At 38.8% G+C, this 24,232-nt stretch overlaps 1 protein-coding gene across 2 annotated transcripts in view; it reads left to right on the top strand.

Annotated features, from left to right (window-relative positions):
- AcCoAS (acetyl coenzyme A synthase) overlaps positions 1-19,105 on the top strand; it is a 50,973-nt gene extending 31,868 nt beyond the window's left edge. The window contains exons 5-13 of one of the 2 annotated variants that reach the window (XM_080277016.1): positions 7,657-7,668; positions 9,613-9,728; positions 10,037-10,229; positions 10,941-11,074; positions 11,377-11,566; positions 12,000-12,189; positions 13,423-13,514; positions 15,335-15,488; positions 15,714-19,105. In XM_080277016.1, the coding sequence (XP_080133142.1) occupies positions 7,657-7,668; positions 9,613-9,728; positions 10,037-10,229; positions 10,941-11,074; positions 11,377-11,566; positions 12,000-12,189; positions 13,423-13,514; positions 15,335-15,488; positions 15,714-15,919 (1,287 nt within the window). In that variant the 3' untranslated portion in view covers positions 15,920-19,105. The remainder of the gene's footprint in view (positions 1-7,656; positions 7,669-9,612; positions 9,729-10,036; positions 10,230-10,940; positions 11,075-11,376; positions 11,567-11,999; positions 12,190-13,422; positions 13,515-15,334; positions 15,489-15,713) is intronic. The other variant, XM_080277017.1, reaches the window with a different exon arrangement.
- The last annotated feature ends 5,127 nt before the right edge of the window (positions 19,106-24,232 follow it).

Genomic DNA, 24,232 nt, shown 5'->3' with positions numbered 1-24,232 from the left:
CCTCCAGATTATTCACAGACTTAATCTCGGTATAATACGTCAGTCACTAATATTATCACACTTCGGTACAGTAATCACTTGCTTTATCTCACAACAGCATATTAACCACTGATTTAACACAGTTGCCACATCCTGTTGCAGTATAGTAATCAATAGGTATTCCTCCCTACTGTCATCTTTTTCTTGATAGATTCTTAAATTTATCTCCACAGTTTTTTCATACTGAGTTTGAAATGACCTTACTTTTATAAATTGTTTAAATCTGTTGCAGTTTTCATAGCCCCAGATTCATATGGATGTGAAGTGAACCTGGCATACTGCAGGCTGAAATTGCTCTTCTGCAGTCCACCATCCCCCTTACATGGGATAGGGAGGGAGTTGAATATCCTAACAGTGTCAGTAACTCTCTCTCTCTCTCTTTTATAAATTTCCTTACAGTCTCTTCTTCGCATCAAAATTATGCTTACCTGTGTTTCCCAAGCAAAATGTTATCAGTACCGTATTCTGTTCCATACAGTGCCCAGTCATAGCCTTCTCAGTAACCTACCAATTTCTATTACACTAATATTTCAGACACCCTTTGCAGTGTTGTTTGTGTTGTTACTAATGTATTGACTCCTTCAGTCAAAGGATGTCATTATTAACAGCCTGGAAAGACATCTACCATTATGGTGCAGGACTAATATTGTGTCATTGAAATAAGAACTAGTCATCTCTGTTTATTCTTGCTAAAACCCATTAATTTCACACTGATATGTTGTCTTTATTCTTTTGTATTTTGTATTTATCATAGAAAAAGGGAGTACAATGAGAAGTTAGTTCATGAGCAGGTGTAAGCAAATCACTGTAGTAACTTGGTCTTGAAATACCATGCATAAAGGTAACAGGACTCCTTTACCCCTAACTTCACTCTTCCCAATATATTCCTTCCACCTTTCCTTCCGTCTTCCTGTTCTGCATGACAATTTAGTGTGTCTCGTGATGAAATTCTTACAGTACATTAGTCACAGAAGCAGGTTGGTATGCAGGTGGCTCGAGCATGGGCATATCTTTCTGAATTCTGATAGTGTGTTAACTGTTACTAGAATGTGTTTTATCTAGCCAAAAATGAGTGATAGGCAGAGGTGAAGTGTGTGTGTGTGTGTGTGTGTGTGTGTAATTCACCGGGTCGGTCAGGATCACTTGATGGTCATGATCGTTAGCTTTTTACCCTCCCGGAAGGGAGCTGAGAGCTCATATAGTCCGATCTAAGGGCAAGGCTGTGACCTTCACACACGCACACACCCGTCCCCTTGCTCCAGGGGGACAGTAACCACCCACTTCGTCAGTGAAACTTTTTGCAACCTGATCGAGGCGCGAACTCCCGTCCACCAGTTGGCAAGCGAGAGTGTTACCACTGCACCAGCGAGCGGTGTGTGTGTGTGTGTGTGTGTGTGTGTATTTACCTATTTGTAGTACAGTATACAGGAATTGAGCAATGCTCGTGTTGTCCTGTCTCCATATCCACATTTATCAAGTCTACCTTTACACACATGAATGTTTTTCTCATGCACCACCTCTTTGTCTGAGTCGTTCTAAATATTTAAGAATATACCTAATTGTGATATACACGGAATGTACTATGCTCGTGGGTTTCCGTCGCTGTTTCTCAATAAGTCGAATTTAACTTTAAACTCGTTTAAGTTTTTAGACTGGACGATCTCTTTGTCCAGGCTATTCCATAAGTCTATACTTCTGTAAGGAAAGCTATATTTCTTGATATCCTTCAAGCAGCTTGACTTTTTCAATTTCATTCCATGTCCTCTTGTTGCTCTCTTATCCCATACAAACAGATCTTCTTTGTCAATTTTATCTACTCCCACCATGGTCCTGAACACCGCAATCATGTCTCCCCTCTTTCTCCTTTCCTCTAACGAAGGCAAATCCAGTTTTTCCAGCCTCTCTCTGTATGACAGGTCTGTCAGACTGGGGACCATCTTGGTTGCTGTTCTTTGTATTCTCTCAATCTTGTTTATATCCTTCTTTTTGTGTGGGGACCACACTACCGCTGCATATTCTAACCTGGGGCGGATCATGGCCACTATCAATTTTTTCATCATTTCCTCATCCATATAATGAAATGCTACTCTTATGTTAGTCAAGAGCTTATAAGTCTCTCCAACTATCTTGTTAATGTGCTTTTCTGGTGAAAAACTATCTTGGACCAGCACTCCCAAATCTTTCTCTTCTCTCCTTTTTGTGATTAGTTCATTACCCAAAAAATAATTCAGTGATGGTCTCCTGGTACTTTTACCCATTTCCAATATTTTACATTTCTTTACATTAAATTTCATTTCCCACGTCCGGCTCCAATTGTGTATCCTATCCAAATCCTCCTGCAGTATTTTACAATCCTCCTCAACCTCTATCTTCCTCAAGATCTTTACATCATCAGCAAACAGACTCGCATAACTGTTCACTCCATCTACCATATCATTTACGTAAATCAGGAACATTACTGGCGCCAACACTGAGCCTTGAGGGACTCCACTTGTTACTTCCCTCCATCCAGACATCTTTTCCTTTATTACTGTCCTCATTTGTCTGTCTCTCAAAAAGTCTCTCATCCATTCCAGAAGTTTCCCCTTTAGTCCTCCTATATATTCTAGTTTCCACATTAGTCTCTTATGAGGTACCTTGTCAAAGGCCTTCTCTAAGTCTAAGTACACACAATCCACCCAACCATCTCTCTCCTGTACCACATCAATCGCTCTTGAGTAAAAGCTCAACAAGTTTGAAACACATGACCTTCCACTTCTGAATCCAAACTGACATTCAGCCAAAATATTCATCTCTTCCAGATATTTTATCCATCTGTCTTTCAGGATTCTCTCACACAATTTTGCGACCATGCTAGTTAGAGACACTGGTCTATAATTCAGGGGTTCTTCCCTGTTTCCTCCCTTGTAAATTGGTACCACATTTGCCCTCTTCCATTCTTTGTGTGTGTGTGTGTGCATCTAAATGTGTGCAGGTTTGTATGTTCAAGTGTGTGCATGCATGTGGTTGTATGCACTGGGGTATGTGTGTCACATGTGTGCTAGTATGAGAGTATGTGTGCATGTATTTTGTATGCATGTGCACACTTGTACCTTTACAGAAAATATGGATAAAGGGATGCGTGATAGTTGTGAAAAAGTACTAGTAGAATGAATCACTTTTGGTAACTACTATAATTTAATGTTATTTGAAAGCCAGAACAGAGTGATATATGTATTAGAGATGAAGTATTGCAATCTTTCAACCACAGCACTGTAGCTCAGTTCTGAATAATGTTAGTTTTATCCCCAGTGCATCTTGACAGTCATGTTGTGTGGTACAAATAGTACGGTACATTGGTCATGTGCACAAAGTGGTGTAAACTAGTGCCATTATCTGTTTATGAATTATAAGGAGGTGGACTATGAAATCATCAGATAAGCTTACCATGTTTTTTGACTGGAGCTTTTATCTTTAGAATGCGGTCAGTGACAAGTAGTTTATCATTGTTGTTGCTGCTGTTGTTTCTGTTTTGCTGAGGCCCTTGATACATGCAGATGTAACCATTAGTTGCACTGTCATGGCAGGTTTTTGCTGTGCTTGCTTATCATGGTATCATTGGGTCATTGATATTGAAAATTATTGATAAGATGTGTGAGGAAGTGTGATGATTTACTGAGGTTTATGGTCAGGGTCATTATGCCATGTCAGAACAATGTTTATCCGCTGGTTTCATGCTTCATTCACATTAGTATTTGTATTGTGACTTTTTTCAGTGTATTAGGGATTTCTTGTCTTTTTGTTATAGAGAATGTTGTAAAAGGCTGGAATGATGAGGAAATGGATGTATAGTATATTTCCCAGGGTGTAATATTGATATCTTTTACTTCTGTTATTTTTTTCTATTTTTGAATTCTACCTACTAGTTTCAGATGGTAGGGAACTGACTTAGGATGATGGTTATGATGATTTTTAAAAGAAGGCATTGTGTAGAGGGTGGATGTGGACATAGTCTGGGGAGAAGTATGTGTACATATTTGGACAGGCTAGTTTTTAATAGATGGATATTTGGCTCCGTCCTTTAAAGGTATTCGGGTTGGATTTGTTTAACCCCTTAACCGCGGGGCGTCACTTTCGTGACGCTTGGGAGCAAGGGATCATACCGCGGGGCGTCGCTTTTGTGATTCTGTGTTATTTTGAATTCACCCGGGCTTCCAAGTGGGGGCTTGTATCATCTATCAGTACTGACAATGTCCAACACTAGTCAGCACTCCTAATCTCATCTGTACTCCCATCCATTGTTGACAATTTAGCCATTTCTCCCCGTTCTTGACTCCCCTCCCTACCCCCCCTCCATTACCCTATCCTCTCGCCTGCCCTGCCATGCTACGCTAAGTAAATCTTCCCTGGAATTTTTCACTGATTTCATCCATTGAAATAAGCCCTATGTCGTATTCTTATACCAAATAATATATACAAGAAAGAAATCAGGTAAGTGAGAGTGCCATACACCTGGAATTGGCTAATTATCACCTGACAACACCTCACGTGCACTCGTTCGCTAATTTTCGCTGTTTTTTTCCCCTTGAAATATGCCGTATAATCTATTTTCGTAATAAATATACATGTAAGGAGGGAAGGGAGAAGCCTAAGTGATATTTACATTCACCTGGAACTACCTAATTTATAATGTATTGTCTAGATTTCCTGCCAATCATATCAGTGCTACACAAAGCTGTTTCAAGATTTAACATTGGTAGCTCTGATTATATATCTCCTAAGTAGGCCTCTAATCTATTTTCGTAATAAATATACATGTAAGGAGGGAAGGGAGAAGCCTAAGTGATATTTACATTCACCTGGAACTACCAAATTTATAATGTATTGTCTAGATTTCCTGCCAATCATATCAGTGCTAGACTTAGCTGTTTCAAGAAGTAATATTGGTAACTCTGAATAACCCCTAAAACAGGCCTCCAGGCTGGCTGGCCCTGCGTTATCAGTGTACTCTCATCTTCCGAAGTGAGAGGACGTATGTTTCATCTTGCTGACTTCAAGGCCTTTTTTCACCCCCATGCAAATGGCTCTGTGACCTTTACCCCCTACTAAACCTCGTGTGGAAAGAGGTAAAGGGCTGACAATTGATAAAAGAGTGACTACGATCTTTCTATTGAGTAAAACAGTGCAAGTGGAATTGCAAATAATGTGTAAATAATGTGTAAACAGCAAGTGAAAGTAATGAATGTAAATATACGTGAACAATGGAAAATAGTTTTATAAGTTATTTCAAGTGACAGTGCACAACACAGTGTAAATAAAATAGAAATGTAAATAACGTAAATAAAATAGAGAACGTAAATAGAAATGTAAATGAGTAGTATTATAAGAATACGAGTATATACCCTAGGAGTAATGAAAGTGAAAGTTTCACTCTAGCATGTCTGAATGCTATGAGTTATGAGAGTGAAGATGAAAGTGACATTCACTCTCAATGCCAGTATACAGGACGAGAAAGTGAATGCTACGTATTTTACTGAAAGAAATTGAATCCCTACAGTGACAATAAACTAATACTACTGAAGGAAACTTATGGATAAAGACTGTAGATATATATAAGTGTTATAAAGTAATAGAAATATAAAGTGTGAGGGGTTTTATGAATAATAAATGACAGAGTGCCTAGAGCGAACTAGCGCAAGTGCGGCGATCAGACGCGCTCGTAATTTCCATTGCTTTCACAGTGTTTTTTTTTTTAGTATGGATCCCAAACTACTTGAAAATTGTAGAATAGTGTTTATAGTGTTTGTATCTGGCTGTGGTAATCATATTACGGGTTGTCGGGAAGTGTAAAGAGGAGACTTCGTTACCCTACTTCAGAGGTCTCCACAAGTCCTACGGTAACCGACGAAGGCTCAACAATCATTCCAGGAGAAAGCTGAAGGTATGTGCCATAAGCATGTGTAATTTTATTATTCTAGGACTAATAACTGATTTTTGGCAAATATTTTTTGAGAGTCTGTCGGAGCCCAAATAACCCCGCGGCACATGCAAGTCATTGGTAAACAAGCCCGCGGTGTAGGGGTTAATAGGTCTGCACATGTATATCGGTGTGGATACTGTATAGTATGTTTGTGTATACTGTGTGCACAGTATGTACTTTTTGTGTTTGGTATACGGATGAGGTTGGGAGAAATTGCCTAGTTGATGTGCTTATGGGACTTCAATTGGTTTTTTGTGTCATCATCATTTTAAGACATGTACACTGTTTGTGACATTGTATAGAGTGTTGTTAAGGTCATATATCTTTATGAAACAATCCAGGAAACAATGTAGCACTGTATCAAGTTTTCAAGTCTACATAATACAATACATAATTTTTTTGCTTTGGTTAATACTGTATTTTAATTAGCATCTGCATTGGAAAGTTGTTCTTTTCGGACTCAACTGTGGTTGAGTACAGTTTCATGTTATTAGTGCAGCCCCTTTTAGTACAAGTACAGGTGGTTATTTTAGCAACTTGGCAATTAGTGGAAGGTGTCTGTGGCCTTTGACTTGTAAGAAACAGTGTATTCTTGTTACGATGTGTTGGTATACCTGAACTTATCACCATCACCATAATATAGTAGTGCACTCACTGTGTTATGGCAATTGGCTCCTCTTGTCTTTCTTTCTTTCATTTTTTCATCTTCCTTCTGTTTACGGGTGACTCTACACTGAGTGACAGGCCAAGTGGTTTCCTGTACACCAGGAAACCATTTACGATGCTGGGTGGCAACCATATAACCAGATTATGGTGCATGGTGGTTTAGTGGATAATTAAGGCACTCCAGCTGGATTGAGCCTGTGCAGGTTTATATCCAAGGGATGGTTGGGATTTATTGCTCACATAATGCCACTCAGGGATGAGTGAGGCAAGTCATGCTCATCATAAATGTCAGGACCAACTTGCCTAGCCCCAGGCTCCTACGCTTCTCATGGGGCAGCACAGGATTTGATGATGATGATGACTATAAGTGCAAGGTAAAATAATATTTAAATAGAAAAAATAATTTATACTTTGTGACATTAAATTACAGGATTATTAAGTGCATGTTGTTAGTCATGCTTTTATTTCTGATTGCCTCAGTAATATATTAGAAACTGAACATTAACATAGACTCTTGCATGTAGGATACTCATGTGTGCTGTACTGTAGATGCATTAAATCCTTCCTTTTACACCCTGAGTTGAGATTCAGGGCTGTATTCTGAGTCATGTGGGAGGCTTTGTAGCACATCTTCCTAAGTGATTTATTTTGTTTATTACACCTTAAGCTTCTCATGTATGATATAGTGCTGATTGACATAGTTTGCATCAATACCATACAAGAGGATGTTGAGTTGAAAAGTGCAGAATAAATTAATGAGGAAGAGGTGTTTGGAAATCTCCAGACTCACATAAAATACAACCATGAATTGTCACGAATCAATTGATATAATATGATGATGTGTGTGTGGGTGTGTGGTATTTTGGCATTTGCTGCTTTCAACCATCTTTTCCCCTTTGTGTTTTTCTTTTTTGCCTCTCTGCCTTCCCCCTGCCCCCGTCATGCCTCGACTGTGCCCTCCGTGCTGTGCCGTACCCGCGGAGAACCTCCAGGGCAACTATAAGGTAGTGGTATGGACTGCTTGGGTGTGGACTTGTGGGGACTGTAGTGTCACCCTGTCATATCCTGTTCCTTCTCCTTCCTGTCTCCCCTTTCCCACTGCCTTTGTTCCTGCACATGTTCTCAGCTTCACTGCACTCTCTTGTTATAATCAGTTCAATATATTATGGGTAACTGGCTCCCTATTTGCACTATGTAGATGTTGTGTTTGATACAGGTACATGATTTAATGAATAACGTAATTTAAGTTGAATGTAATATCACATTGAGAAATAATTTAAGTTGAATGCAGTATCACATTGATAAATAATATAATGTAAGTTGCATCCAGTGATTTCCTGTAAATAAAGAAAACTATTTAGAGATTAGTTAATATTTTTCATAGTTATACATGCTGTAAAGATGATTGATAAATGATCATGTCAAGGCCTAGTGGCAGGTATCTTGCTGTAAGCAGAAAAAAATAAAGAGAAGTAAGAAAGTACAAAGAAAAATGTATCAGATGAACAAGGTTTTTGATGTTTCCAACAGTTGTCCTTCCGTGCTGCTTGTCTTACGTCTACTGTGTGTATACTGTCTTACCAGCCTCAGTTGCAGTGTTCTTGCACCTTTCACATATTTTAAGCACTTTTTTGTTTATTATTCATGTGATTTATCAATGTACTGTAACATACTCTAGATGCTGTACTTTATTGATATATAAGTACTCAAAGTGGTTAGCATAAACTTTAAGGACTTGTAAATGCTGATGTAACCCCAAAATCCAAAGTAACCTTTGGTTAGTCTGTAAAATTGATTTAGCACTTTCTAATTGTTAAATGCAGGTTCTGTTCCTTGTCTGTGTATCAGTTCTACATTGCAGTACTACATGTAGATAGACTAATATGACTGTCACTTCATATTGAATCCGCATATTAAGTAGTACTGTATTTGTGTGTTCATTGTTTTGTCCAGGTCTTAAATGATCCTGTTGTATAATCCTTGTGTGTATCCTCCTGTATTGTAGCAGCTCACCTCGTGTTGTGGGATAGTGGTGATAACATACAAGGAACTGATTCTAAATAAGTAGAAATAGGAAGTTTGTGGTTTGGTAGAGATTGATCAGAGGGAAGTAGTCAAGTAGTCATGTTGTACACAGTGAGGCAAGGTACTACTGAAATTTAAAGGAAAGAGATAAGGCTTCACCACTATACAGCAATTGATATACAGGCAACATTGCAGCACACACAGTACATGGAGAGAAATTGGAGCTTGGACATTTTTTTATCGTAAATTCTTGCACCATCAGAAATTGAGGAGCTGCGCTAAAGTTGCCGACCCTGTGAGAAAAATGGGTAATGTGGTTAGGGTAGTGGTGATCTGCCATTTCAATTAAAGCAATTGTTTTAAAAATATTCTAAAGTAAATGCAGAAAATACTAAAAGGTTGAGTAAAATCTGACAGTCACTTAACACAGTAATGTTGAAAGTTTGGCATGCATCTGAGAGGCATAGTGTTAAAGAGGACTGTTATCCAGTCAGAAAGGCATTGAAATTCTGTATAATTTTAAAGCATGTAATGGGAACGTGATACTGAACATACCATAAAGAACATGGACATAACCTAAATACAAGCATAGTAGAATGACCACAGATAGTTTCATTAATACAGGTAAGAATATTAACCCACTAAATAGGGTATTGTCCTTTTTTTTTTTTAGCTAATTCTTGCTGTTACCTGATGAGTTTAGTCAGATTGAGAAAGACATATTTTATTGAAGGGGTTTATTGAGGTAATATCTAGCTCATCCAGTTCAGCAACTGTATTTTAAAGTGAATAAATAGTGAGTAAATTGAAATAATGAGGTTAAAAAAACTTCCCCAACCTCATTGGGTTAAAGTTAAAATATTTTTACTGCTATAAAGTACCAGCTGATGGATGGATGGTATAAATATGTGTACTTGTGGCAGGTTGGGTGGGACAGTAATGTGGATGTGTGGTGGCATGAGGCGGTGGAAGGAGCCAGTGCCGATTGTCCCCCAGTCTGGATGGATTCCGAAGACCCACTCTTCATGCTCTACACCAGGTCAGCTCATGTGCTGTTAGGTACACTTGTGGATGTTAATTTTTATATGCTTCATATGATAAAGGATGAGGCAGTGAATAACCTCTTTCAAAACTCAGTTCTGTACTTCAGTGTGAGATATAGATGACAAAAAACCCGTGTACTGGGCATGCCGTTGATATTTCTCAGTCCGTCAGAATTTTTCTTTTCTTGTTTTTTGGGGTCTTACCTCAGCCCATCTTTAGGTGGAAAAAAAAGGTTAGGGTAGTGATTTTCACTTAGAGGCGATTGCAGTGATATAATAATCTCTTCCATTTTCCTTGATATAGTGGTAGCACAGGGAAGCCTAAGGGTGTCCTGCACACTGTGAGTGGGTACATGATCTATGCTGCCACCACCTTCAAGTACTCCTTTGATTACCACCCAGGCGATGTTTACTTCTGCACTGCAGACATCGGCTGGATCACTGGCCACTCCTATGTCACCTATGGACCCATGCTTAACTGCGCCACCTCAGTCCTGGTTTGTTTTTGAACTTATGAGTTTGAGGGATAAGGTTAGTACAGGGAGCCCAGTAGTTGTTGTTGTAGCCCTAAGCTTATCTTGACATGAACCTGTTTGGCTTTAGATTGAACTTGTTCTTTTCTAGCAATCCAGTATCCTACTTTGGGTGGATAGGGAGGGAGATGAGGGACACTTATGCGACATTTAGCTCTACTGTATATCAGTGCTACCACATGGAGGCATCACCTTCGAGCACTGGGAGTCCAGCTGAATATCTGAAATCTAGATATAGTATCCATGAAATTATTGGGGTATAATTCTTCCATGGGGAGATTCAGCTGTTATAGTGGAAGTGTTGTCCATATCACATAGTAAATGGATTATTGCTGGTTGTTATCACCTTATGGATGGATGGCTAGATATGGGTGGATGTAGGATTATTTTGGAGGTATTACCCCAATCACTGCAGAGTAGTTAAGGTTCGACACCACATTCCTCTCTGCTAACTGTGTAATGGTTGGGAGGCAAAGATGGTTTCTATCATAAATGTGTGTGGTAGAAATTAATATAATGGCCAGTAAACAGTGAATTTATGTATGTACAGTATAATACCGTACAATATACAGTACTCATCGCATTGTGATAAACCAGAGGTGCTGCCTGGGAAGCACAGGCAACACCCTTGGGTTAACCCATAATGAATTACTATGATAACTTCACTAATTTCAGTTTGAGGGAGTGCCAACCTACCCGCACACAGGCCGCTTCTGGGAGATCATACAGAAGTACAAAGTGAGCAAGTTTTACACTGCCCCCACTGCCATCAGGACACTCATGAAGTTTGGCGATGACCCTGTAAAGAAGTAAGTTTACTACTGTACTGGAGGGAAGACGGGGACAGCTGAGACTCATGTTGCCACAAATCTTGTTACTGTACATGGATTAGATTTTTTCCCACAACATTTCATCATTCATTCATTGCCAGACGCCATGTATCCCAAACGGGGTGGTCAAGGGCTTAGAGTTAATTGTTTTACAGGGAGGGGCACTAATCCTCCACCAACCCCACTTGACACTAAAGGTAATTATATTTAAAGAAAGCATATGTAATGAACAAATATGTGATATCTCTTTGATACCATATGGGTGGTGGTACTGCCCTCAGATATGACCTGTCGAGTTTAGCTGTGCTGGGCAGTGTAGGAGAGCCCATTAATCCTGAGGCGTGGCTGTGGTATTACCGTGTGGTGGGCGACTCTAATGTTTCTGTAGTGGACACCTTCTGGCAGACAGAGACTGGTGGGCATGTCATCACTCCGCTGCCTGGTGCCACCCCTGCCAAGCCCGGCTCAGCTGTAAGTGTAGACATTCCAGGATTCCTGTTTGATGGAAATGTGATTCTCTCTCTCTCTGTCTCTCTCTCTCTCTCTCCCAGCACTATTTAGTTGTGGAGTTGCCATATTCAATAGATTTCAGATATAGTGGCTTTGTCCATTATAGGTATTACTGTAGATTGTGTTTAAAAAGTTGTATACTGTATTGCTTATGAGGAAACTTAAGTTTACCCTAGTTGTGAAATTACCACCATGTTTTTTGTAATTTATATTTACTGAAGATGTATTAGCCATCAAATACTTATGAATTTTGACAAATCTTTAATTTTGAGCACAGGAGAGAAAAAAACTGTATCATCCAGTTATTCCCTACCCCACCCCATCCTTGGCTGGAAAGTAAAAGCCAGGATGATGATGATGATTATTCTGTGTGCCCTTCTGTCTCCTCCCTCAGTGTTTCCCCTTCTTTGGTGTTGATGTTGCCCTGCTGGATGAGGAGGGTCGTGAGATCAAGGGTGAGGGTGAAGGCTACCTGGTTTTCCGCAAGCCATGGCCCGGCATCATGCGCACTGTGTACGGCAACCATGAACGATTTGAAACCACCTATTTCAAGAAATTCCCTGGCTACTACTGCACTGGGGATGGTAAGGGATATGTGTGATGGTGTTACCTTAGAGGATTTGTTGATGTGATGATGTGATACAGTGGTATTCTTTATTAATTGTATCACTAGGTTCATCTGAATGTTAACCCAGTGGGCTGCAGACTGAAGTTACCCTGTCCTGCTGTCCACCATCCTTCATTCTGGGATAGTGAGGGAATTCCCATCGTCACTAACTCAAGAGTTGCCATTGATTGCCAGCTATGTCAATATGGAAGTCGGGCTACTCACGCAGAGACCACAGAAGTTGCATATCTTTAAAAATCTCTCCCGTAATAGTTATTGATATACCATACATAAGTTCTTCATGATATTATTCTTTAATAGTTATACTAATTTCCTAGATATGCTTTAGTGCGATAAATGCAGGAAAATGTTACTATAGAAGCTGTGAAAGCACACTGGGAGCGAAAGCATTCATCACATATTTACAAGTCTTTAGCTGCGCCTTTGGTTTGAAATGCATATAATTTAGTTTTCTTAAAGAACAATGCTTCATCTCCAAAATGATGAAGAAAATCTGCAACATTTTTCATATGAAAATTGTACAATGTTTAAAGCCAAAATCGTGTAGAGATGAGACTGCCAGCCGAAATCCGATGATGCCGAGGGCTCCAAAATCCCAGCGGGGCAGTAGACACACGTGAGCTATTATCGAAACGTACGATCTCGAGCCGTGTCATGCTAATATTTCTTAACGAAGAATCGATACATATTTCTCATAACACTATTTATTATTGTTTTGATGGACAAATGCATGAATGGATGTAAAACAAAGCTTATCAATATTTAAGCAAGGAAGGAATAATAATCATCCCAATACAGAGATGGTGGACTCAGCCCACCAATTTTTTATTTTATATGACAGTCTCACTTCCTTGTAGCAGTGAGTAAAATACAGTAATGTTGTTATAATTTATCTCTTTCTTTTAGTGACACAGAGAGCACATAAAATGAACGGGGTTTAGTTGACCGACTTTGATGTCCAAAACTAAATAATGTGGTGAAGAGTGGCAGTTTTTCCTTGGTTAGTGACATCGGGAATTGAGAGACATTTGCATAGCCAAGCAGCTCCACCACCAGATGATATTGGTGCCACCACATGAAGGCATCGCTTTCAAACACCAGTGATGTGATGCAGTGTCAGGAAAATATCCAAGTGCAACAACCACAGTGAAAGGGTTAATAGTCATTGTCCACTCCTATCCATCCTCAGGAGCGAAGCGTGACAAGGATGGGTACATCTGGGTGACGGGCCGTATTGATGACATGCTTAACGTGTCCGGTCACCTCCTTTCCACGGCTCAGGTCAGATTAATTATCTCTGACCCTTTATGTCACATTCATTCATTGCACACCATAATTACCTCATTGTAATTACCTCTGTCCCTTCACGTCAGAGTCATTCACCACACACTATAATCATTCATTGCATACCTCACTAAGTCATTGCTTCACACTCCTCTATCGCATTTTTACACCTTTACAAAATTAGTTTTATATTTTAAGAGCACTTTATATCAGTATTTATTGCTTTTTTATTTTATTTCTTTTCAATAACCTGTTCACACATTTCTTACTATTATCATATTCCCTCCTTTAAACAAAATCCTTTTCTTGCAGTTACCCCAGTCAACTTCCCTTACAGCCTCTACATCCCACCACGTTGTTTATTTCTTACATATTGACCCTCTTGCCACACTGTATCTCTCTCTCTCTCTCTCTCTCTCTCTCTCTCTATACACACATACACACACACACTAGTACAGTATTTATAACTAAACAGGCCTTGTATGCAGTTCACAAATTATCCAGTCATTCAGATGTTTATATGAGGTAAGGAGACTATTTTCATTTCACTTTAACGTGGCCTAGATTTTCATTTTGGGCAGGGTATGTTTATGTAGCTTCGTGTGAAAATGGGACAATATTACAGTTCTACAATTCTCCTAGCTCATCTTTGTGACAATTATCATATTATGGTTAAAACTCAACGTTGGCCATGGAGATAGGGTAATTTTGGGCTAAGTTTGAGTAAAAAGAGCATGACTAGTATGTACAGTATGAAGTATGACTACACATGTAATAAGAATAATATGTATAGAATACTCGATGTAGTGCTGCTCTCGGGTGTCTGCCCTTTCCTCTCCTCTCTCCATTCCTTCCTTCCTCTTCTGTCTTTCTTTACTTCATTCTTTCCTCGTCCTTCTGCCTACGGTTGACTTTGCATTCCCTCGTTTGTCTTTCTGTCTTTCATTCTTTCCGCTTCCTTCTGCCTGTGGGTGACTCTACACTGAATGACAAGCCTAATGGTTTCCTGTACACCAGGAAACCATTTACTATGCTGGGTGGTAACCATATAACCAAATTTTGGCACCTGGTGGTTTAGTGGGTAATTACAGCACTCCAATCGAATTGAGCTGCTGAAGGTTTATATCCAAGGGATGGTTGGGGTTATTGCTCATGTAATGCCACTCAGGGATGAGTGAGGCTGGTCACTCTCATCTTAAATGTCAGGACCAAATTGCCTAGCCCCAGGCTTCTACTCTTCTCATGGGGCAACATAAAATTGGATGATGGATGGATGGATAATATGTATCATCAAAGAGCCACAGGAGTGAGTATTGTACACTGGTTTGAACCCCTTTTCTCCCAGAGGATGTCCTATTTTCATGTTTTAGTCTTGTTATCTTCAGAATACTGTAATTTACTCAGCTCTGGGGAGACTTTCTGAACAGGAAAAGGCATGTACAGTATAACTAATTAGCCCCTTCACTGTAAAGAGGTCTGTCCATAGCTGATTGCAGTAATCTGGAAGCAGCAGAAATAAAAATGAAAAATACATTTTATAATTGAAGAGATTAATATAAACTGTACATTAGTTGGTTTCTTTTCACCTGATGGAAGTAGGCCACTCCTACAATGTAAACACTGTTATGAATGCATGAAATTTACTATGTCTTATTTGTGAGTCAGGAATGAATCTTCTTGGTGACTGATCAAACAAATCCTCCAGTATGCCTACAGTTGTCCATCACCTAAACTGAAGGGAATTAGGTATTGATGTGAGGTTAGAGCAAGCACACTAGGAGAAAATAATGAACCCATTCTTGCTTTCACATGAACAGGTTGAGAGTGCATTAGTGGAGCATCCAGCAGTGGCTGAGGCAGCAGTTGTGGCACGACCACACTCAGTCAAGGGGGAGTGTCTCTACTGCTATGTCACTTTGGCTGAGGGACATTCCTTTGATGCCACACTCATTGGGCAGCTTAAAACCAAAGGTGAGAGAATGACTGAGAAGCTTGATTGTACTCTTCTTGAAGAGCCAGCTGAGTTTCACAGAGATTTCACTGATATTTTATTGTAAAGTCCCTTTTTTTTTTTTTCTTTTTTCTTTTTTTTTCCCCATAGATATTTCCCATACCATGTAAGTGGGAAAGAGGGCTGTACGTATGGTGGTAATAAGATTCATATTGTTAATTGTTTAATGAATTTTATCTGTACAGTGCGTGGCAAGATAGGAGCATTTGCCACACCCGACTACATGCAGCTGGCCCCTGGACTGCCCAAGACACGCTCAGGCAAGATCATGCGGCGAGTCCTACGTAAGATTGCCGTTGGTGACAGGGACTTTGGAGACATTTCCACCCTGGCGGACCCCAGTATTGTGGAGGTTCTCTTCCAACACCGGCCACAGGAGGGGAAGGTGTAGGAGCGTCAGCTTTGCCCCTCGCGGCTCATGGGGCGACACACAACCTCACTTGTATGTAAACTTTGAAACGGGCCACAGCAGTTACGTGTAATCTTTGAGTTATGATTTTTGTCATTTTCACAATTTCAGTTTTAACCCAGTTTCATCTGGTGGTGTATTTTTACTGATTTTCATCTTGCTGCCTTCAAATGATGCTGTTCAGTGCAGGGAGAGAACTTAGGCTGTGATGGAGTTATTGGACACTGTTGCCAACCCCATCACTACAAATGGTCTCACCAAAGCATAGCAAAATTGTCTGGAGGTAGCAGGAAGAAAATAAAAAGTACATCTTCAGACTGGAAGGGTGAACATTGCTGTATTACTTTGGGTTTTGTGTATATTTGGTACTATTTACAATGTGGAGTAAGTACTTATGTCAGGTCATAACTTTCCGTGTTACATGGGACCCTACACTGCTGGCCCTATCTGTCGACGTAGTGTACGCAAAGTAAAGAAAATGTTGTGCAGATTAGATACAAAACTTTATGTCAGCACCCATGAAGAATGTGTGTTGGCTATGTATTTTGGTGGAGGTTGCTTGAAACATTACAAAAGACATCAGACCTACCTTGCTCGATGCATTTTCTTACTGTGTGTACAGTTGCAGTCAATCAGTCACTCAGCCAGTCAGTCGTGTAGTTGTTGGATATGATGGGTGAAGCCAGGTGGGGCAGAACTAAGCTATCTTGTTCCTGCTCATAGATTTCATAACTTTTGGAAGACTGTGACTTTGTGCAAGTAGAATTTGGTGTGATCAGTGACCTGTGTGGAGAGGGAGTTTGAGAACTGGAGGTTATAAATTTTGGTGCATATATTGTATAGTTATGTCAGACACTCTCAGGCTCTTATTTACTCACTCAGCTGAATAAAATTGTTTAATATTAGCTGGAATAAATCCCAGAGATGTCCCAGTCATGAAAGAGTTAGTAATCCCCTCAGCCAGAGTGCTTTATGTGGTTGTGGCCAGAGAAAGATAATCCATGAGGTACTGCATAGTGATTGTAGATTTTTTAGTCGTTACATATGAATGATTTTAATCTTTGAGGCTGTTCCACATGCACTGGCAGCTGCTTATCATTCCTTTTTTTGTTATATTGATAGCTATATTAATTTTGTTGATAGTTATTTTTATAGTGATTGATGTTTTTATCATAATTTTCATGTTTGTGTGTGTTCATAAGTGTTGATGGATAGTGAAGCTCTGACAGTGATTTTTTTCTGAAAGATACTGTCTATTACTGATCTGTGTGAGCACCGATGTACTTAAGGATGATACTAATGGACATATAGTTTATTGATATGGGTATATTTATATAATGCAGCATATTTTTTAATATGATCTTACACATGCATCATACTTTTTCACTTTAACTTGTCCTAAAATTGACATACCTTCATCTTGAATGGTGAGCAGGAAAAGGAGATTAACACAAGAACTAGTCAAAAGGAAATACTGTGGAAAGGATGTACAGTAGAGCTGTAATACTGTGATGTCTTATTTGCCATCGATCTACAGGAAGTACTGTCAAAGTAAAGCTGTAGTATTGTTGTGCCCTCAGACTTTGAAAAATAAGCTGCAAAAGAATGAAACTCTGCCAAGTTAAGGTGAAAAAGCAACAGTAAAATATTAGCTAAACTGATGAAGATATTATACCCTTCCTAAACTTTTGCCTTGGTAGCAGGTTAAGTGTAGGTATGAAAGGGAGCAATGCAGTACACCGTCCACTAGCTCTCAGCAGCTCTGCACTTCTCCTTTGCCTCAACTTTTAATTTTTCTTGGGTATTTTAATGCTTTATTTCAAGCAGGAGAAATACTATACCAATTGAATTAACTTTCTTCTACATGTATCGTATATATTTCTTATTCTTTTTCTTATAAGGCAGTTGTTTCCCGTTAAGCTTGTTTTCTGATTGTAGTACAGGTACTGTACTTTATTTTCTCATTTAATGGATTTGTTCATTCTGTTGCCTGTGCATTGTGACCAGTACTGATACCTACCTGGGAGTCTACTCATAATTAACCAAAGTTAACCTGACTAAAATGAGGTTGAGGTTTGCCCAGATTGAGTCATATTATGCCTTACTTTCTTCAAGGTTAGGTTAGATTAGGTTCAGTTGCAATCCATGTGGGTGTAACTCTGTGCCATTATACACAGGGGAGAAGGACACACACATGAAGAATGAGAATAAATACATTGAGGAAATAAATATAACAGGATACAGTTACCTTGTATAAAGAATAAAACAAGTAGAAAATAAAAAATTATTAAAAAATAAATAAACTAAGTATTTCTGCTGCTTAAAGTGAAGTATCAATGTACTTAATCATGTAGGAGTCATTTTTTTCTCCCCAGATAATCTTTTGTTTTGTGAAAAGCCAAGCTGATGCCTGTTACAGTAAGTAAACTGTGCTGTGTAAGTTTTGAAAGTACAAACTCTTCAGTTTGAGAAAATAAGTGAGCCATGCACACTATGATACATGTACTGTGCTTCAGTCATATTGTTTGATTAGTTCATCATTATAAATGCCACTGGTGAGATGACAGATAGGAATACAATACAGTACTGAGTTAAACTACCACAAAAATAAAATTGTCAGCCAGCGTGTCAGAGGCGAATCTAATGAGAACCAGCATTATGAGACAATTATTGGAAATTGCAGGAATGAACTAATACAGAGCTTTTTATGGTAAATTTGCATAGGAGATGTTCAGTACTGGTGACATAGTATATTCAAACTTACTACAGTGTAGTAGATGGTCTAATATAATTGGACTATCTCTAAAATGATATAGTGCAGAGCTAGGGAACATGTAAACACAGAAGTATTGTTTGTGTTTCAGGTAAATTCTTATATAATACTTGACTTAGTCATAATTTAGTCCAAATTTAAGTCTAGTCATGATTTTTAAAACTATAACTGCAGCACTGCATAATATATTTTCAATGCACCGCAGTGACAGCGTCTGTTGTTGTACATTATGAAATAGTATAAGCAGGTAATAAAGTTTGTCCAACAGTAACTGTTTTGTAGAAAGTATTGATTAATTTTTACAAAGGCTGTTGCATCCTCAGTATACACAATTAATGAATTATCACTGTTAAGAAACATATTTTACATCATCATCATCACAGACCTTTCCCACCCTAGGGCTGGGTGAGGAATAGCTGTCTGGACATTGCTACTCCTCACCCTGCCCTAGGGTGGGAAAGAAGGTCTGGGTGATGATGATGATGATGTAAAATACACTGTATGTAGGATTGGATGATTGATGGATGGATGGATAATTCATTAATTGTGTATACTAATAATGCAACAGCCTTTTTTAAAATTAATCAAAAAGTCACCTTCCTCCAGTGATTTCTGTTAGATCAGATGCAAGCACTAAAACTGGTATAGTGGTGTGCACAGTGGACAGTAAACATTTTTCAAGTTTTAATTTTTAAGGACCATTCACACTACAGTGCAGCCATGAATGTTAGCAGACAGTGGCACACAGAGTATAAAGTAATAAATACCAGTTGAACTCAATTTCATTGATGTGCTTAAATACTAACATTGTTACATATCTCACTTCAAATAATACATTATCCATTGTATACAATAACAATATGAAATTTAAAGCAGAAGTTACAAGAGTTGTTCTTGATATTGTTGAAGTTTGTGCATTGGTGGTTGTTGTTGAGTGTTGTAGCATGATGTAGGTTATAGCCACCCCACACCTCGCCACCTCACCCTCACACTCCCTCACTCTAGTCACTGCCATAAGTGAGAATCACCAGAAGGCATACAATTACCCTGCCATTTTTTACAGTACAGTACTGTCTATTAAGAACACAGCAATCCACAATACTTGTTAAAATATTCATAATTAGTCATCTTACCAGGTTTGTTGTTCATTGTTAAAGATGATTAAGTTATGCTTCTGTCCTGATGGTAATAACAAATACAATTTTTTGAGTGTATTCGAGATTCTGGTACACTTTAATTATTGAATGAAGTACTGTATCATGGAGAATTAGCAAATTGCATACTTTGATCCCTTTGACATGTGTCCAGAGAAATTAATTGCAATGTGGCTATCACGTGGCACTATAGCCTTTTTTTTATTGAGGCGAAGATGCACTTGATAGGTTGGTGACGATTGTCTAAATGCAGCATGTCTGAATAACATTTACTAACCCAAATTTCCCCATCAGATATATGTTGTCAATTAATAATAAAGAGATTATGAAGTAATGTTGCATTCAGCCAATCATCACCAATCTGTCAAGTGCGTCTTTGCCTCGATAAAAAAAAACTGAGCATAGCTCATGAATATCAGGCAGATTGCATACAGTACTTCAGTTCCTCCTGGAGTGTGTACCCAGAAGAATTCCAATGCAGTGTGGCTCTCATATGGCACTGGTGATTACAGAAGGAAGGAGGGGAGTCCATATTGTCCCTGAGGGTTTGTTTGGCAGATGGGGAGCCTGGATCAGGGTGGGGCTGTGTAAGATGAGGTGTGTTTGTGTGTGTGTGTGTGTGTGTGTTGGAATGTTGAACTGCACTGTACCAACCAATCCATCACCCCAGTGTGTGTGTGATGTTAGGGTGCAGCTGACTGCTACTCGCTGCTTCCAGAATGTCAGTGATTATATAAAAGCAGGATTTTTTAAAGGTAAAGGATTGTATGATAGTAACCTCAGTTCATCCAGATGTGAACACAGCAGCTGGAAATCATCCACTTCAGTTGGGCACTTCCTGAGATCTTTTGGATGATACATTGATACACAGAGTAATTTTATTCCTGATAATGTACTTCAGGTTTATATAAGGTTGTTTATTCAATGCAAAGTAATGATAATTTAAGGTATTTTTAATTAGTCTGCCTAGGTTTTTAACCCTTGCACATGATTACATTTTTAATATATTTGTGCCATCTCCAGATGACATAATTCAGCTCAGGAGAGACTTTTTGAACAGGAGGGGTTATATATAGTCTTCAGTTACCCCTTCACAAGTGAGAGATCCCCTAAGCAGAAAAAAATCATCAGGTAGTGACAAGAATAAATTTTAACAAGATGACAACAGATGGAAAGGGTTAAATTTGGATGTATGGTAAGTGTTTATCTTCCCCAAATATAAGTTCTCCCTTCTCCAGATACTGTGTAAATAGGAACTGTGGAGGAAATGCAAACCCATTTTGATGCTGTTATGTGGCTCATCAGCACGAGAACCTGATGGATTGCAGGCTCAAGTTGCATTTCTATGCAGTCTACCAATCACTTTTCGGGGGATAGGGAGAGAGTTGGGAGATGTTAGTATAACCGGATAGTGGAGCCACCAGTTGTATTAATGCCATCACCTGAAGTTTACTCTTTCCTGCCCCTAAACCCATCTTGAAGCAGCATATCAGTGGGCAGTTGCTTAACCTTGGCTACGCACACACGGGGGAGGTTGAGATCCCTAGTCTCAATTGCACCACTGTAGAAAAACGTCAAGTTGTTGTTGCACTTGTATCATAGTACTCTGTTTTGCAGCACTGTGCCTCAGTTTTTGGAGTGTGTATGAAAAAAATGCCACATGAAAATAGAGAGTAATTTGGATACTAAACTGTATTTTTCCAGTACACTATTTATAATGTGGAAATTTTCATACATATCTGAAGTATTCAAGATTTTAAAATCATCTTGAATGTATCAGTTAGTGTGACCTAGATACCAGTACCATAATATTAGTGTCAAACTGTGTCCCATAACAATGCAATTAGAGCAGGAATAAATTTTTTAGTACATTTTTGCACATTTCTATCATAGAATTGCACTGGTATTATTGACTTAGTGTGAATGTAAGCTGTGTATTTGTTGATGAAACCTCATGGTCTTGTTGTTGGTACAACTTCATGATCTAAGCATATCAACAGATTTAAGTCTCAATTTTATCAGTTGCCATGAGTATTGAGGGATTTTCTTACAAGATTGTGTTACTTGATATATGTATAGTTTTCTTCATACAACATGAATTACATTTGTTAGTTTTGCAATTATTTATTGGATTTATTGTTTGAATAGGAATATTTTCTACCTTCATTGTAGTTGTATGCAATAAACAATGCAGCTGGTCAATGTGTGTTATGTTTGCTGTTTAGTGAATTTAAGCTAAAAAATGATCAATGCAATAGATTAAATAATTTTAATGCTAATTTTCTTCATGTTTTGTGATGCACAATCTAATGTGGTAGACAAATTGTATGTTCCCACTGTTGGTACATTCCAATGTTTTCAGAGCTGTCATTCATTAAATAGCAGTTGTTCTTTAACTCTACATTGTGCTAGTATTATTTGTTTTTGGTATTACTTCAGCTGAGCATGTAAGGATCTGATGCAGGGGAAACAGTGAACCACTTGTGTATAGGCTGGTTATTGTCAGGTACAACCAATAAAATAAAACTAGCTTATGTTGTTTGACATAGCCGTGAAATGTGTGTAGCACCACAGGAAATTCCAGGTATAAGGTAAAAGCCAGGAAGTGTGATGCTGCAACAAAGTATATGGTCCAGTGTTTTGACATCAGAAGGGTGGCAGTTTATTGTTCACATAGTATCACTTGGGGGAAGGCAACTGATCACTTGTATTAAATATCTGGACTAGTCATGCCCCTGTGCTCTTGATGGGACAGTACTGGATGAAGGATCGGCTGGAAGATAAAGACAGGTACACTTTCCGAGTGCTATTTTTGCGAATTACATACTGTATTCTTTTGCTTGTCTGTCTCCATTTTCAAACATCCTCAAGCATTCTAGTTCTGCTTCTCTAACTTTATTGGATGAATAAAACATGTGTATTATAAGTCGTTTATTTCTATTAAATGTAAAAAGGAGCTATAAAAATATGCAATATCACATGTAAGTACACAACAGCTGTAGGGGACCACACTGTCACTTGGAACATTACTCATGATTCATTCTGGCACAACAAGCAGAGGCAAGCAATTTCAAGCCCATCCTGAAGTACAGTAAATCTTTGTTATATGTTGCTGATGCTTTCCAAAATATCAGAACTTTTTTCTCACACATTTGATGCTTTAAATCTGAGGAACTGGCAGACCAACTTTATAGGTATATATGAAACTTTGTGAGGAGGCATTGTGTCATTTTCATGTATGTATATGGTAATAATCTTGTAATTCACTGAGAATATTAATAACAAATAAACAAATTACATAACATACAAAAGATGTCATGTAACAAGGATTTGCTGTACCATCCTTACTCACACTCTGTACCCAGTCATAAACTTAGCAGTAAGGTAATAATAGTGGAATGACTTCAAATGTCCACAGTGCTGATGCCATTGGCTGTGACCTGCAGGTAATGTGAGGCTTCAGTCACGGGACAGAACTAAGTAGATTAGGTAGTCTTTGGTTTGAGAATTGGAGAGCAGGGCCTGTATTCTCCCCATCTTTGGAGGCTAACGAGCACCCCTCCCTTACCAGTTTATTTCTGTATCTGGTACAATGTTGTATTTTTGCATGTTATTTATGAAACCTGTGTTGGTACCTACATTTTTAAACATGCTAAAGAATATTGCATAATATGTAAACTGTATTGTTAAGGAAGAGGTAGTAGTAAGCCTACTAAGCTGATAAGAATTTGACCCTAAAACAAGTGGTAGTTAGGCAACACTAATGCCTGGCACAAATTATTTTAAGCACTATGTGCTATGGGCACTGCTGCTTGCAGGAGACAAGAGGTAAGAGCACTGTGGTTTGTGCTTGGTACTTACAACTTAATCTACAATCTGGCCTTTAGTTGAGAACAGTTTCATTCAGCCTGAACATACTGGTAGTGAAGAACTGAGGGTCCACTGCTACACATTCCTCATTAAACTACCTCACCAATAAAGAGTCCCTTTCAGAGGAACATGAGTAATTCTATTACAATACGAGAAGACTAGTTACCCATGGAAAGACAGTTAGCAGAAGTTTCACACAAGTAGTGTGTACACGTTTGCATCAGGTATAAATATTATACTTAAGTGATGCAGTGAGCTTCAAGAACACCATATGGTAACTGTGGCTCCTCGACCCCAGAAAGTGAGTTATGATGCCTCTCTCTCTTATCACAACTAACAACAGCATACACTACACTTACCATCACAGGCACAGCAGCCCACTGGGAATTATTACAATATATATTGGAAGTTCAGTGTGGCTACCATCTGCTCTGAAGAGTTCCAACTACTGTACTAAATCTTCACCATTACGTAGGCTTCATTATCAGTAGTACAGAT

Source organism: Coenobita brevimanus, chromosome 68, assembly GCF_032717465.1.
Source record: "Coenobita brevimanus isolate Jiangsu-jjx chromosome 68, ASM3271746v2, whole genome shotgun sequence".
Lineage (NCBI taxonomy): Eukaryota > Metazoa > Arthropoda > Malacostraca > Decapoda > Coenobitidae > Coenobita > Coenobita brevimanus.
Note: the sequence above shows the minus strand (reverse complement) of the source record. Positions and strands in the feature narration are given on the sequence as shown.